The 14,235-nt window shown below is 40.7% G+C and overlaps 1 protein-coding gene across 1 annotated transcript in view; it reads right to left on the bottom strand.

Annotated features, from left to right (window-relative positions):
* TLL2 (tolloid like 2) overlaps positions 1–14,235 on the bottom strand; it is a 123,537-nt gene that overhangs the window by 47,504 nt on the left and 61,798 nt on the right. Inside the window, 1 exon segment of the mRNA XM_079137998.1 lies at positions 563–718. Within this exon segment, the coding sequence (XP_078994124.1) occupies positions 563–718 (156 nt within the window).

Here is a 14,235-nt window from a genome sequence, read left to right as displayed (position 1 = left end):
TAATAGAAAATACTAATGACCACATGCTAGGCCCAATCCCAAGTGCCTTATCTATATTAATTTCCTTGATTCTTAAAACATCTCTATGGAATACAAAATGTCAGGATTTGAACCCAGGGAATCATGCTACATCATGTCACCTCTACTGGCACCCTCTGGTTGCCCTGGAGAGCACTACTTAGATGGGGGCTAATAGGGACCACAATGTCCTGGTGTTCATCTGGGCAGAAGATGACAAGCTACCATGTACAGCCACTTGTGCTGTTCCTTGTGCCTGGGGATGGGTGTGGCTTGTCCTCACATGATCACTGTGCAATGCCCATCTGTCTTCAGGACCAGGGTGATTTGTTCCTTCCTAATCCTTGGGAACAAGGTGACCACTTTGGGGATACAGCCTCAGAAGAGACTGTGGTTGCCCTAGGAACAAGGGAGCCTTAGCAGGTTGGGACTGCTGTGGTCCTGGCATCCACTCTGTCCCACCCAAGTCACTCCTGGGAGGATGCTGTCAACCCTGGGAGCCAAAGCATCCAGCCCCAAGGGAGCCTTATCTGGGGCTACTAACCAGTGAAGTTCCCTCCGATGACATAGGGGATGACGCCTCCAGGCCATATCCTCTCAGTTCTTGAAGTTGTGGCTCTTCGGACCCGGGCAGAGAAGGTCTTGGCTGTGGCATCCAAGGTCCCAGGGCTGTGCAGAAGCATGATGTCCTCTTTACCATCTGCAAGACAGTCAGGGCACCATGCATTTTGCCCTCTGATTCCACTTGTGTTACCTCAAGATTGCATGAACCACAAATCCACAGAGGGGCATTAAAACCTGCATGCTAAGGCGGGCATTGCACCTGTCCAGGGCTTGGGCCCTGGGATGGCAGCATTCCAAATGGGAGGAAGAGGAAGTGCAGTAAGTGGACCAGCCTCTGATGGGAGAGGATCAGCTTGTTTGAAACCTTGAAAGGGGCCCCTGTGGGCCACAGAATCAAGCCCCTGTGTGAGGCCAGATTGGGCTGAATGTTCTCTTCAAAGCCATGAGCATTTGGGGGAGCAAACTGGGTCAATCCTTTGCCTTGACTCAAGACAATCAATGTTGCAAATGTTGAAGTAATTTGGCCAGTACAGCAAAGAAAGTGGACCAGAGTGTGAAAAAATAAATTGTTTGTAAGATAAACCCTGGAAAAAACCGAGCCTCATAAAATCTCCCAGCTCTCCCCAGTGTCTGGTCACATCTGGACCCATAAGAGAAGAATGTAGGAAACAGAGGTTTGATTTAAGGTTCTGAGTCCAAGTGTTAGGCTTCTGGAAATAGCAGAGGTGGACAGGTGGAACAGAATGCTTAAGCCTGGGGCTGCCACATACCTGAATCCACACTTGTGTTATTCATCACTCAGATAATTTATGGGTTTGTGAAAACAAAAGGTCTGCTTGCCTGGAATCCCTCATCGTTCTCACCTGGGGCATTTTTGCTTCAGTTTTCATCTCCACCCCCTAAAATGCAGTTTTGGGGTTTTTTTCCTTTAAATTCTTTTCAATTTTCTTTACTTCATTAATTTTATTTATTTATAACTTCATTCTTTTTATGCATTTTATTCTGATGTCTCCTTTCTAGCTTTTTTCCTCTCTTAAAAAATTGAGATATAATTCACAATCATAATATTCACCCTTTTAAAGTGTACAATTCAGTGTTTTTAGCATATTCATAAAGTTGTGCAATCATCACCACTATCAAGATGTACAATGTTCTCATCACTCCAAAAAGAAACCCTGTATCTGTTCACAGTCACTCCCCATGGCTCCGTTGGCAGTCCTTGGCAGCCAGTAATCTCCCTTGTTTCTATGGATGGTGTCTATCATAAATGGAATCATGCCCCAGGTGCCTTTTGTGTCCGGCTCCTTTCAATTGGTATGTTTTTCAGGTTCATCCATGTTGTAACATGAATCAGTTCTTCATTTCATTTTATAGCTAAATAATATTCCACTGTATGGATATACCACAATTGGTTCATCCATTCTTCAGTTGATGGACGTTTGGATTGTTTCCCCTTTTTGGTTATTATAAACAATGCTGTTAAAAGCATTCACATACACATTTTTTGGGGGACTGTCTTCCATTCTGTTGCAAATATGCCTAGTCATGGACTTGCTGGGTCCTATGGCAACTCTATTTAACCTTTTGCAGAACTACCCGAATGTTTTCCATGGCCGCTGTACTGTTTCACATCCTTGCAGCAATATACTAGGGTATACAACACTTGGTATTGTCAATCTTTTTTTATTATAATAATCATCCTAAGGGGTGTGATGTGGCATGTCATTGTGGTTTTGATTTGTATTTCCCTAATGATGAATTATGTTGAACATCTCAGATATGCTTACTGGTCCTCTGTATATCTAGTCAAATCCTTGCTCCACCCCTTACTTGTTTTCTTTTTTTTTTTTTTTTTTTTTTTTTCACGTTACAATAATTCTTCTTTATATTTGTCTGATTTTGTGGTGCTGGGGCTCCAAGCTAGTGCTTTAAGCATGCTGGGCAAGCTTTCTACCACTGAACTGCATTCCCAGCCCTAATTATTCATAATATGTTATAGATGCCAAATCTTTATCAGATACATGAATTCCAAATATTTTCTCCTGTTCCATAGATTATCTTTGTACTTTTTACCATTTGAAATATAAAAGTTGTAAATTTTGATAAAGTCTCATTTATCTGTGCTTTCCTCTTGTTGCTTATGCCTCTGCTGTCATATCTAAGAAATCACAGCTTAATCCAAAGTCACAAAGATTTATACCTATGTTTTCTTCTAAGAGTTCTAGATTTTTAGTTTTTATATGTAGGTCTTTGATCCATTTTTAGTTAATTTTTATATATGGTATGAAGTTGGGGTCCAACTTCATACTTTTGCAAGTTGTTCTGGTGCTCGTTGTTAAAAAGATTAGTTTTTCCCAATGGAATTGTTTTGGCAAACTTGCAAATATTAATTTTAAAAAATCAAAGATTTTCTAGTTCTGCGAGTTGAATGCTTAACCCATAAATTTTCAATCTTTCTTATTTTCTAATATTAATATTTTTAAGGTTTCAATTTCTCTCTTTTTCTTTACCTACATCCCAACTTTTGACATGTACATTTTCAGTGTTAGGTACTGATATATTTTATAAGTTCCATTTAGACATTTTTCTTTGACCCTTGAATTATTTGGCAGTGTGAATGTTTAATGTTTAAACATTTGACTCTGTGTATATGTTATTGATTTCTAACTCTGTATTGTATTCTAAGGACCTGTTGTCCAAGACAGAAGTCAACATTTTTTTCTACAAAAGGCCAGATAGTAAATATTTTAAGATTTGTGGATCACATATTCTCTGTTGCAAATACTCAACTGTGCCATTATAGTATGAAAGCAGTCGAAGACAATATGTAAATGAATATGATGGTTGTGTTCCAATCTAACTTTATTTGCAAAAACACATGGCAAGCTGGATTTGGCCTACTGACTGACATTGATGGTTGGCCTATGTGCCAAGATATTAATTCCATGATATTTAAAATTTCCTTTGTTGCCTAGTATAAGACTGATTTTTAAAAAAATATTCCATGGGTCTTCAAAATAATGTACATTGTCTTATTGACAGGTGAAGTGTGTTATATATGTTGTCCAAATAGTCTACTTCCAAATACTTTTGGCTCTTTGGTGTATCAGTTTCTGCTATAGTGTGGATTAGTATGTCCCCCAGGCTCCACCAAAAAGTTCATGTGTTGGAGGCTTTGTTTCCAGGGTGGTAGTATTAAGAAGTGGTGGGACCTGGAAGACTTGGGGTCTAATGGGAAGTCCTTAGGTCACTGCGGGTGCTGCCATTGGAAGAGATTAAGAGAACGCTCATGGGACCCCCAAGTGCTCAGAAGAACGTTATGTTATAAAATCTGAGCGAGCCTGAGTCCTGAATTTGTAGCTTCCTGCCAGGTCATGTGATCACTCCCCCTCACACATGCTCCCGTCATTATTTTTGCTATGAGGTCCTCGCCAGATTTGAGCACCATGCCCTTCAATCTCCAGAACTCTGATTAAATAAATCTTCCTTCTTTAAAAGCAGCCTGCCCTAGGTATCTCCTTATAGTGATAAAAATGAATTAACAACAGCTACTGAGAAAAATGCTTTAGATAACCTCCAGACCTGAGACTAATTGTTGTTTTCTCCTCTGTTCTTAATTTTTGCTGTAGATTGCTTAAAGCCACATAGATTGCATAAAACCAGAGTGGTTAGGTAATACAAGTTTAGGATTGTTAAATGTTCCACATGAACTATTTCTTTTATCATTACTGACCCTCTTTATAATGATAATAATAAAGTTCACTTATATGATCGTAACAGAACTTTGCACTGATCAGAATGTCAGGGTTCAACATACTTTTTACTGTATAGGAAATAGTTTCTTGTAAAATGAAAATTTTATAGAGATAGACTATAGATTCACATGCAGATATAAGATATAAAACAGATATTTTGTGTGTCCTTTACTCAGTTTCCCCTAATGGTAACATTTTATAAAACTACAGTCCAATATCACAACTGGGATATGCATATTGACACACCCACTGATTTCATTCAGATTTCCCTAGCATTACTTGTATGTGTGTGTGCGTGTGTGTGTATACAGTTCTACATAATTTTATCACACGCAGAGTTTATGTGTCTACCATATTCATGACACAGAACAGTAACAGTTCCGTCACCATAAAGATTCTTGATATTGCTATTTTAAAATCACATCCACCTCCTTTCCTCCTTCTACCTATCCATCCTGGCAACTACTATTCTGCCCCATTCCTAAAATTCTCTTGAAGAAATATATACATGGAAGCATGCAGTATATAACCTTTGGGGATTGGCTTTTCCCAGTCAGCATAATTCTTTAGAAAGTCATCCAGGATGTGTGTATGAAGTATCTTTTTGTTTCTGAGTAGCTGTGCTTGAGATCCATGTTCCACAGTTTTGTTTAATCATTCAACTGGTGAAAAAGATACCTGGATTATTTCCTGCTATTACAAAAAAAGCTCCTATGAACACTCATGCTTCTCCACTTACCTAGGTCTTCCTTGATTTCTTTTATCAGTATTTTTAAAAATTTTTCATCATACAAATCCTGTACATGTTTTGTTAAGTGTCTATCTAAGAATCTCATTTTCTTTGGAGTGACCATAAAGGATATACTGGGTTTAAAATTTTTGTTTTTGGCCAGGTACAGTGGTGTACACCTGTAATCTCAGCAGCTTGGGAGGTTGAGGCAGGAAATCGAGAGTTCAAAGCTAGCCTGGGCAGTTTAGCGAGGCCCTAAGCAACTCAGGTGGACACTGTCTCTAAATAAAACATAAAAAGGACTGTGGATATGGTTGAGTGACTAAGCGCCCCTGAGTTCAATTATTTTTGTTTTTGCATGTTTGTTGTTAAAACACAAAAATATGAGCAATTTTTGCATGGTGGTCTTGTATTCTACAATCTTGCTGAGTTCACTTACTGGTTCTAGGAGTTTTTTTGTTTTGTTTTCTTGTAGAGTCCTTGGGTTCTTCTACAAGACAACATGTCATTTACAAATACAGACATTTTATTTCTTACTTTCTAATTTGTATGCCTTTTATTGGTTTTTCTTGCTTCATTGCAGTGTCTAGAACTTCCAGAACTATGTTGAATAAGGGTATCAGAGCAGGCATCCTTGCCTTGTTCTGGATCTTGTAAGGAAAGCATTCAGTCTTTTACCATTAAGTGTGACACAAACTCTAGGTCCTTCAGTAGAGTTTTTGTATCAAGTTAAGATAAATCCTCTCTATTCTTAACTTGCTGACTTTTAATCCTGAATAAGTGTTAGGTTTTGTTAAATGTTTTTTTTCCATATCAAATTAATTGGTGATCACCAGATATGTTCTTTTTTAGCTTGTTGATATAGTGGGCTACATATATATATATTGATTTTCAAATGTTAAAACAGCCTTGCATTTCTGGAATGAATCTCACTTGGTTATGGCATATAATTCTTTTTATACATTACTGGATTTGATTCGCTAATAATTTATTTAGAATTTCTGCATATAAGCTCAGCTAAGTTTTAGGTGGGCCTCTTGTAAACAATAAACATCCTGATTGTTTTTTCTTGCTATTCCACATAAGATTCTTTCAACACATGAATTTCATTGTTTGTTTTATAAGCAATATGCCTGGACATATTGCCTTACTTTCATTTTGTGCTTTTTTTTTTTCTTTTATCCCTTTCTCCATTTTTATTTCTTTTCTGATTTCTATTGGATTTATAAATTTTTCTATACTTCCTTTTTATTTCTGTTATTCCCTTTATGTTTTTTAGCATTGCCTTTGATTTTTAACATTCATGTTTGACTTAACAAAGTATAAAGAATTAGTGAACAAGAAGATGGATCAGCCAGGCATGGTGGTGCACACCTGTAATTCCAGTGGCTCAGGAGGCTGAGGCAGGAGGATTGAGAGTTCAAAGTCAGCCTCAGCAAAAGTGAGGCACTAAGTAAATCAGTGAGACCCTGTCTCTAAATAAAACACAAAGAGGGCTAGGGATGTGGCTCAGAGTGCCCCTGAGTTCAATCCTGGTACCTGCCCCCGACCAAAAACTAAAGATGGATCAGAAGAACCCAGAGCCCCCAGTTTCATTTTAAAAAATAAAAGTCTCCTGAAAACACAGAAAAACTTCAATTTTTTATGTTACTTGTTACCTGCTTTCAAACTCCAAAATTACTCTCTATTATTAAGGGCTGGTTTGTGTGTCTGCAACACAGATTTATGACTACCTTCAAATCCATCCATTCCTTTGCTCACTGCTACTTCCTGCATCCCATTTCTCCTACCTGGAAATGCCTCTTTTAATATTCTGTCATGGTGATAATAAATTCTTGTCAGTCTTCATCTGTAAATATCTTTTATCCTCACTCTTCGTAAACAGAGTTTAAGTGGGAATGTACAGAATTCTAAGTTTTTTTCCTTATCAGCTCAACGAGTGTATTCCAATGACTTGTGGCTATCATCATTACTAATGAGAACACTCTTTTTCGTTGAAATGTTCATTCCATTTCCCATTATGTCTTATCTTTTATCTGTTTCCTTCTATCGCTCTTTGTCTTTGGCAAATTATAGCATCACTATAATTGTCTATATATAGATCTATCTTACTTCTCTATTTGGAATTCAGTACCCTTCTTGAAATTTCACATCTTCCTTCAATTCTGGAAAATTCTAATTCATCATGGGTTTTATTTGGCCTTTTCCCCAGTCTCTGTGCCTCACTTTCTAGAATTCTTATTGATTACACATTGGAGGCTGCCATTTTAACCTCCACATCTCTATGCCTTTTTTTTTCTTTCACATTTTACATCTCTATCAGCACTGAATCCAGTATTACTTTCACAGATCTATTTTTACCTTTTCTTTCTTTAGTTGTGTTCAACGTACGATTTATCTTGTTCCAGTTTTAAAGAATGCAGTCATCATTTATTGAAGACTTATGTTGGTGCTTTTTCAAATATGCCTTCTTTTTTTTCATACTGTCTTGTTTTTTTCCCTCCAATCTAATTTCTAGTTGTTCTTCTGGCTCATTATTCATTTTAGTTAGATTTATTTTAATTCCTTCAGGTTGTCTTATCTTTGAATATTTTGAGATCCCAGTTCTTCAATTTGTTGTGTCTGTTGATTTCTTGTGTTTCTAAAGTTTTAAAGTTCACCTTTTAAATATATTTTTTGTTTTAGTTGAAGGTGAACACAATACCTTTATTTTATTTTTATGTAGTGCTGAAGATCGAACCCAGGGCCTCACACATGCTAGGCAAGCGCTCTACCACTGAGCCACAACCCCAGCCCTAAAGTTCATTTTTAAGCAAAGGTGTTCCTTTCTTCCAAGAGTACCAGGTGCCCTGCCATTAAAACAGCAGCCCATGGCTCTTCACATCCTAGTCCAGTTTTGGTGTCCTCTGCATGGTTTCACGACCATCTGAAGCTTAGTTCTATGAGGCTAACTTTCCTATTATCTTCTCATCATGGTCATTTACTGTTTTTTTCCCCTTAAATTTCACTTCATATTTTTGATTTGGGGTGGTGGAAATGTTTGTTTGTTCCACCCCCCTCAATATTTCTATGCTGGTATTAGAGGTACCTACTAGTTTAATTGGTCATATTGCCCAACTCAGAAAGTTGATATGTAATATATATTTTTTTAAACCTGAAATTAATTGTTGTACTGCTAGAATTTCTAGAACAGAAGTCATACACTTGCAGTCTTGGGATCAACCCAACCCACAGATGTGTTTTGTTTGGCCTGGACACTGCTGGCCCACACTATGTTTTTTTAAAAATCTCACTTTAGAAGCCAACTTTTTAAAATCAAGGGATTTCACATAAAAATCCAGATTTTCTAGTTTTACTTTAAAAATGGAAAGATCTGGCAACAGTGACCTCATCTTCCATCCTGGTACAACCCACTGGAGTACAGGAGCACCTGTCCTAGTAGTCAGAGGAGGGGGACATGTTCTCCCATTTGTCAGAAACCCCCTCCTGTACACGCTGTCCCATTCAGTCCACGTCCTCCACTTACATGAACTTCCTGGCCCTACGCATGTTCGAGTTTGCTATCGCGGCCCTAGAATCCACTGCATTAAGGTTTCAAATGTGGATTGTTCCAATAGAAAGGAAGCTCCATGAGAGCATGAACTGCGACTGGCTTTTCACCCTCGACGCTCCAGATCCTGCACAGTGCCTGGCTGGTGCTAAGCTCTCAGGATATTTGAATTTTGAATGAATGAAAGAATGGATGAGCCATTCTAAAAATAAACAGCTCAACAGTCCAAACAATTCTGTGGCGGAAACCTCTCCAAAATGTTGGCAAGGCTGAAGCCCTTAATGTTTATATCCTGAGAATCATCATGTCTTAAGTAATCACAGGCAGCGATGTAGCAAGTGGAAGTTTGTTATTCGTTTCCCATATGGTTTTCAACAAGTCTCTTAATTCTCTTCTTCTGCCAATTCCTCTTTGGGCAAAAATATTCCTCCATTCAAGGCAATAACACCAAGACATCCCATGCCGCTCGGACAAGCTGTGCTACACACACATGTGATCTAGTAATGTAAGGGCTGATTTTATGTGGCCGAGTCAGCATGGGAAAATCTTAAGTGCACCTGGAAAGAGACTAGGGTGTAATTTCCAGAGATGGGTTATTGAATGACAGCTTCCCCTTCGGTCCAGTGAGAAATTTAATTTGCTGAGGACTCAACACAGGAAGCATTTGCCGATTAAAAATATGTCTAAACAGATGTTCTGCTTAGCCTGGAAGGAGGATCTTAATGCAACTGTCATTATTGGATTTTCTTGGATTACTACTATCTGGAATTGGAGTCCAAATAGAAGGATGTAATTATTTATTATGGCCAAGAGTCCTGCATTTGAAGAGGAGCTCGGGGTGTCTGAAAGGATTTAACACGCTGGGGGTGGAGTAGGGAGGGGGATAAAGCCCATTTAAATTCTCTGGCTCTGGGAGGGGCCCTTTCCTCTCTGACAGTGCAAAACGGCCATCACTGTTCAGTGTTCCATTTCCGGCTAAAGGCACAGCGGTGTCATAAACAGAACCAGGCCTGGTCCAGCATTCTCAAGCAAGCAATTGTGATCTTCAGATTAGGCAGAGGGTCACTCCTACACCGAAAGTATACACCTGACTGTCCAGCCACCTGCAAAATCCTCACCCCATGAGTGGTGGGAGAATCCATACCTTGTCTGCCCCAATTCTGAAAGACTAAACAGAAGCCCCTTAGTAAGAGGGGAGATAGTAGATTATCCTACACAACGGTTCTCAAACCTGGCTTCACAGCTAGAATCAGTTAGAAGCTTTTAAAAATGCCGGTGTCATCCTCTGCCCAGGGATTGCGACTCAACGGACCTAGTGTGGAGTTCAAGGCATCTGCAGTTTTTAAATCTCCCCATTGTTGACCAAGCTCAGTGAAATCTGGGAACCACTGACAGCGCTCAACAGTTAAGATGGAGGCATTTGGGGACAAGGGAACTTAAGCTCAAGATAAGTGCTGCCATTTGCTACCTATGTGGCTTTCAATAAACCACTTCCCCTTCTGAGCCTGGCTTCCTGTGAGCATTGAGTCAGACAAAGGATGTCAAACACCTGCAGTGAGGAGGGCTTAGTTGACTTACAGTGATTACTATGAAGGCCTGGGTTGGGGACAGGTTAAAATGTGAGCCTGAAGCTAGTCGGGCTTGGTGATGACACCCAAATACACTGCCACAGGTGAAATGCATGGATTCCAGCATCGAGGGGCATTTTGCACCCAAGTTTGTGGGCCCCTTGTTCCCTGGTGCAACCAGATTCCATTATTCTTTGTTGTGGCGCAAAGGCCTTAGGGCCCATGACTGAAGCCGAAAGCTCCATTCTCTTTTATGAATATGATTCTAGAAATTCAGTTCTGTCCAGTCACAGCTCCCTCCATGGAGTAGTGACAGACTCCATTTCATTCATCTCATTCTTAGCCACCAAAAGCTCAGCTCCCATCTCCAGGGGAGGGGGCTCCTCTGCCCAGTGGCTCTGCCAGGGGGTGCTGGGATAGCCCAGCAATGCATCCTCCCCAAAGCTGCAGGCACAAATCCCCACCGTCAGGGCTGAAGGGAGCCACATAATGCCAGGAAATAAACCTGCTGCTGAAACCACAGCCCGGACGCTTCCCCCAGAGCCTTTCTCCTGCTTGGGCGGTCTCTTATTCTCAGGGAGCAGAAGGGGGGTAGGTTGCAATTAAAGAGGAATCTGAGATCGGCACAACTTATCTTTCATTCAAGCAAAAACAAGAGGCACAGCAGGCTGGCGCCCAACGTTGTCCTGAAGGGATGGGATGGCAAGGATCAGCCCATCCTTACCTCACCTCCGAGGCTCCTTCCTCCTCTGGTTTGCCCTGGGTGTCTAGAGACCTGCTTGTCTGCCCCTGTAAGGCAGAGTAGAGGGATTGGCCTATCCTTGACATCACTAACCTCTCTGAACAAACCAGGATTGTCTGAAAAGCTGCAGACTATGGGTATAGCCAGTTTCAGAGGTATATGTGTATAGGGGAGAGTGTGTTCTTCACCTTCCTTACAAAGCCTAAGATCTTTTATTGCAGTGTGGGTCCCGTGTGCAACCCAACTAGGGGCAGAATTTCAATGGGCTGCAGCAGCTTTGTTCCTTCCTGTCCTCCGCAATTGTGTTTCTGTGCAGCTGCTGAACAGCTGTGGAATCCCAGTCCAGAGGTAAATGAAGCACTCTCAATGTTGGATAATATAATTCTTGGAAATGGAGGTAGGGAGGAAGAAGTGAAAGAGATACATTCATTGGGCACTTTTTAAGTTCCAGACACCTGGTCATGCACATCACATAAATATTATTCCTAATTCTCACCGAGTCTCATATAAGGAGTTGAATAACTTAATCAAAGCCATGGCTATTAAATGGGTATTTTTCACTGCTGTCTCTAAATGATCTGACCAGCACAATTATGGAGGAGGAAGGGTTTATTTGAGGGCTCACAGTGTCAGAGGTCTTAGTCCATAGAAGGCCAGTTCCATTCCTCAGGGCTCAAGGTGAGGTTGAACATCATGGCAGGAGAGGGAAGCAGCTCACATCATGGTGATCAGGAAGCAGAGAAAGTCTCCGCTCTCCAGATACAAAATATAAGCCCCAAAGCCACACCCCAATTCCAATCTCCTCCAGCCACATCCTTCCACTTCAATTAGTCCCATCAGGGATTAATTCAATGATTGGGTTAAGACTCTTACAACCCAATCATTTCTCCTCTGAACCTTCCTGCATTGCCTTACATGTGAGCTTTTGGGAGACACCTCACATCCAAACCATAATGATGGGGGAACTGGGATTCAAACCCAAGTGTGTCTGACTACCCCTGTTGGGTCATTTTACACCTGCAAAAACTGGTAAGTATAAAAAACTCTGATACTATCTATCATTGGTGAGCAAATAAGATGCAATGATGGTTTCCAGATATGACCCCCACAAGTCCCCTTATCCTGTGAGCTCAAGCTGATTCTCACATGCTGTGGAATCAATTTTGAATGTGGCAGAAGCACAGTGTTTGGAGTTCTGAATTCCAGGCCTTGAATGATCTGGCATCTCCTGCTTCCTGCCTCTGGGAAGCCAGTAGCTATGCTGTAGAACTTTCTCAGACTAGACCAAATGGGGAGAGGGTCCACGTGGAGGCACACTGGAGCACCAGGGGTGACTAAAGCTTTTATGGACCTTCCAGCCTCATTCAGCTGCCAGATGAGTAACATCAAATTAGTGACCCCAGCCAATGTCAGTCCAAGAACTGCCCCACTGAGCTCAATCAGCCCACAAAGTGATGAAAGATAACAAGTCACTGTTTGAAGTCAGCATGTTTAAGGGTACTTTTGCCCAACAGTAAACCACACAAAGAAGAAAGAGAAAATGAGCAAAGAATACAAAGAGGCAAGTCCCAGAAATGCACACCCAAATTACTAGCAAACACAGGAAAAGATGCTCAAAGCCATCAGCAGTCAGAAAAACACAAATTAAGTAATAATAAGCTATTCTTCACTGGTTAAAAACACTGACAACACCTAGTGCTAGTGAGAATCTGGGGAAAGGGGCACACTTTTATGTTGCTAGGGAAAGGTGAATTGTCACAACTGTAGACATGCAATCTAGCAGCATCTTTTTTAAACATACTAAATGTAAAAGGCTATCTGTCAGAAATGTCTCCTGCAGGTATTGCTCATAAAGACAAGAACCAGAAGTGAAGTGAATGCTAATTAAGAAAGTAACAATTGAATAAATTATGATCCATCCCTTCCAGGAATATTTTGCAACTATTCAAAAGGATAAATTTAAGTTAAAACAAGTAACTTCTAGGCATTTTCCAGGAGGTAATTGATGAGAAAAGCAAGATGCATTTAAAAATATGTATCAAGTTTAAAATGACAAAGCCTCTATCTGGGTATGTTTATGTCTTCTTATATATGTATAGTTCTATGTAAGTGTATATGTCAACATAGGTGCATGGTGCACACAAAGTCATTAGCGGACATCATCCCAGAGAGAGGAGAGGGGTGGTAGGGGCCAAAGAAGAGAAGGAGGTACCAAATGAAAGGGAAAAGAATAAAGGGCAACACTAAGAAATAGTGTATGATGACATTTTCACATTTATGCATTGTGGGAATGTGCATGAAATTATATATACATATGTATATGTACGAAAGTTAACATTAAAGCAAAAGCATAAAGTAAGTCAAATAATCATTTCTATTTCATCCCTCCAAAGGCATCCTTGAAACAAAGGATTCTAGTATTTAAAAATTATTCCTTTGTTCTGCAGTTCGCTTTATGTAGAAGAAATGCCATTGCTGACCATAAGCCAAGTCCCGAAGGCCACAGCCAGAGGAGAGTCCTGCAGGCTCTCACCTTTGTCCCCACTCTGAACAAGAAAGGCTTCTCTGGAAATGAGATGCCTCCAGTGATCTCTAGGCCAGAAGCTCTCAGGACTAGTAGGCCACACTTATGTCTGAGTCTTGTGTGTGAACAGGCCATGGGGGTACTTCCAGGCTGACAGGTGGCCCCTGTCCACAAACAACCTGCTACCTCACCCATTCCCTCCCTCAGCAGCCTCGGGGTCTCTGGTCTATGCTGCCCCTCCATCCCCACCCCACTGTGCCTCTTGCTGGCCTCCCAGGCCCACTCATTCCTTGAGTTGCCTGATTCCCTCACCTTGTCATCTCTCCTCTCAGGCCTTCAGGGGCTTCAACTTGCAAGCTGAGTGCCAGAGAGAAAAGTCAGGCCAAGCACACAGACTTCAACTGATGACTGTGCAGATCTAGCACCAAATGCTGCCATTCCAACCCTTTCTCTGTCAAGCAAGCCCCTCTCCACCAAGGGAAAGTGTACCTCAAGCCCACAGACTGCAGGGCTTAGTGTTTATTTCAGTGGTTGACAGAGTAAGGAAGAGGATCAATAAGAGTTGGCCAAAGCCAGGGACTGGGGAAGTAGAATGTGAGGACAGATTAATGGGTTTGTGTTCTTCTTTGGGGGTGATGAAAAAGTTCTGGAACTAGATAGATTGTGGGGATGGCCACACCACATTGTGAATGCACTCAATGCCACTAAATGGTGCACCTTAAAATGGTCAAAATGGTAAATTTGCAGTTATGTTTTTTTGCCATTAAAAAATATAAAAGATACC

This window comes from Sciurus vulgaris (genome assembly GCF_902686455.1).
Source record: "Sciurus vulgaris genome assembly, chromosome: 4".
Classification (NCBI taxonomy): Eukaryota; Metazoa; Chordata; class Mammalia; order Rodentia; family Sciuridae; genus Sciurus; species Sciurus vulgaris.
This window is presented reverse-complemented; position numbering and strand designations above follow the sequence as displayed.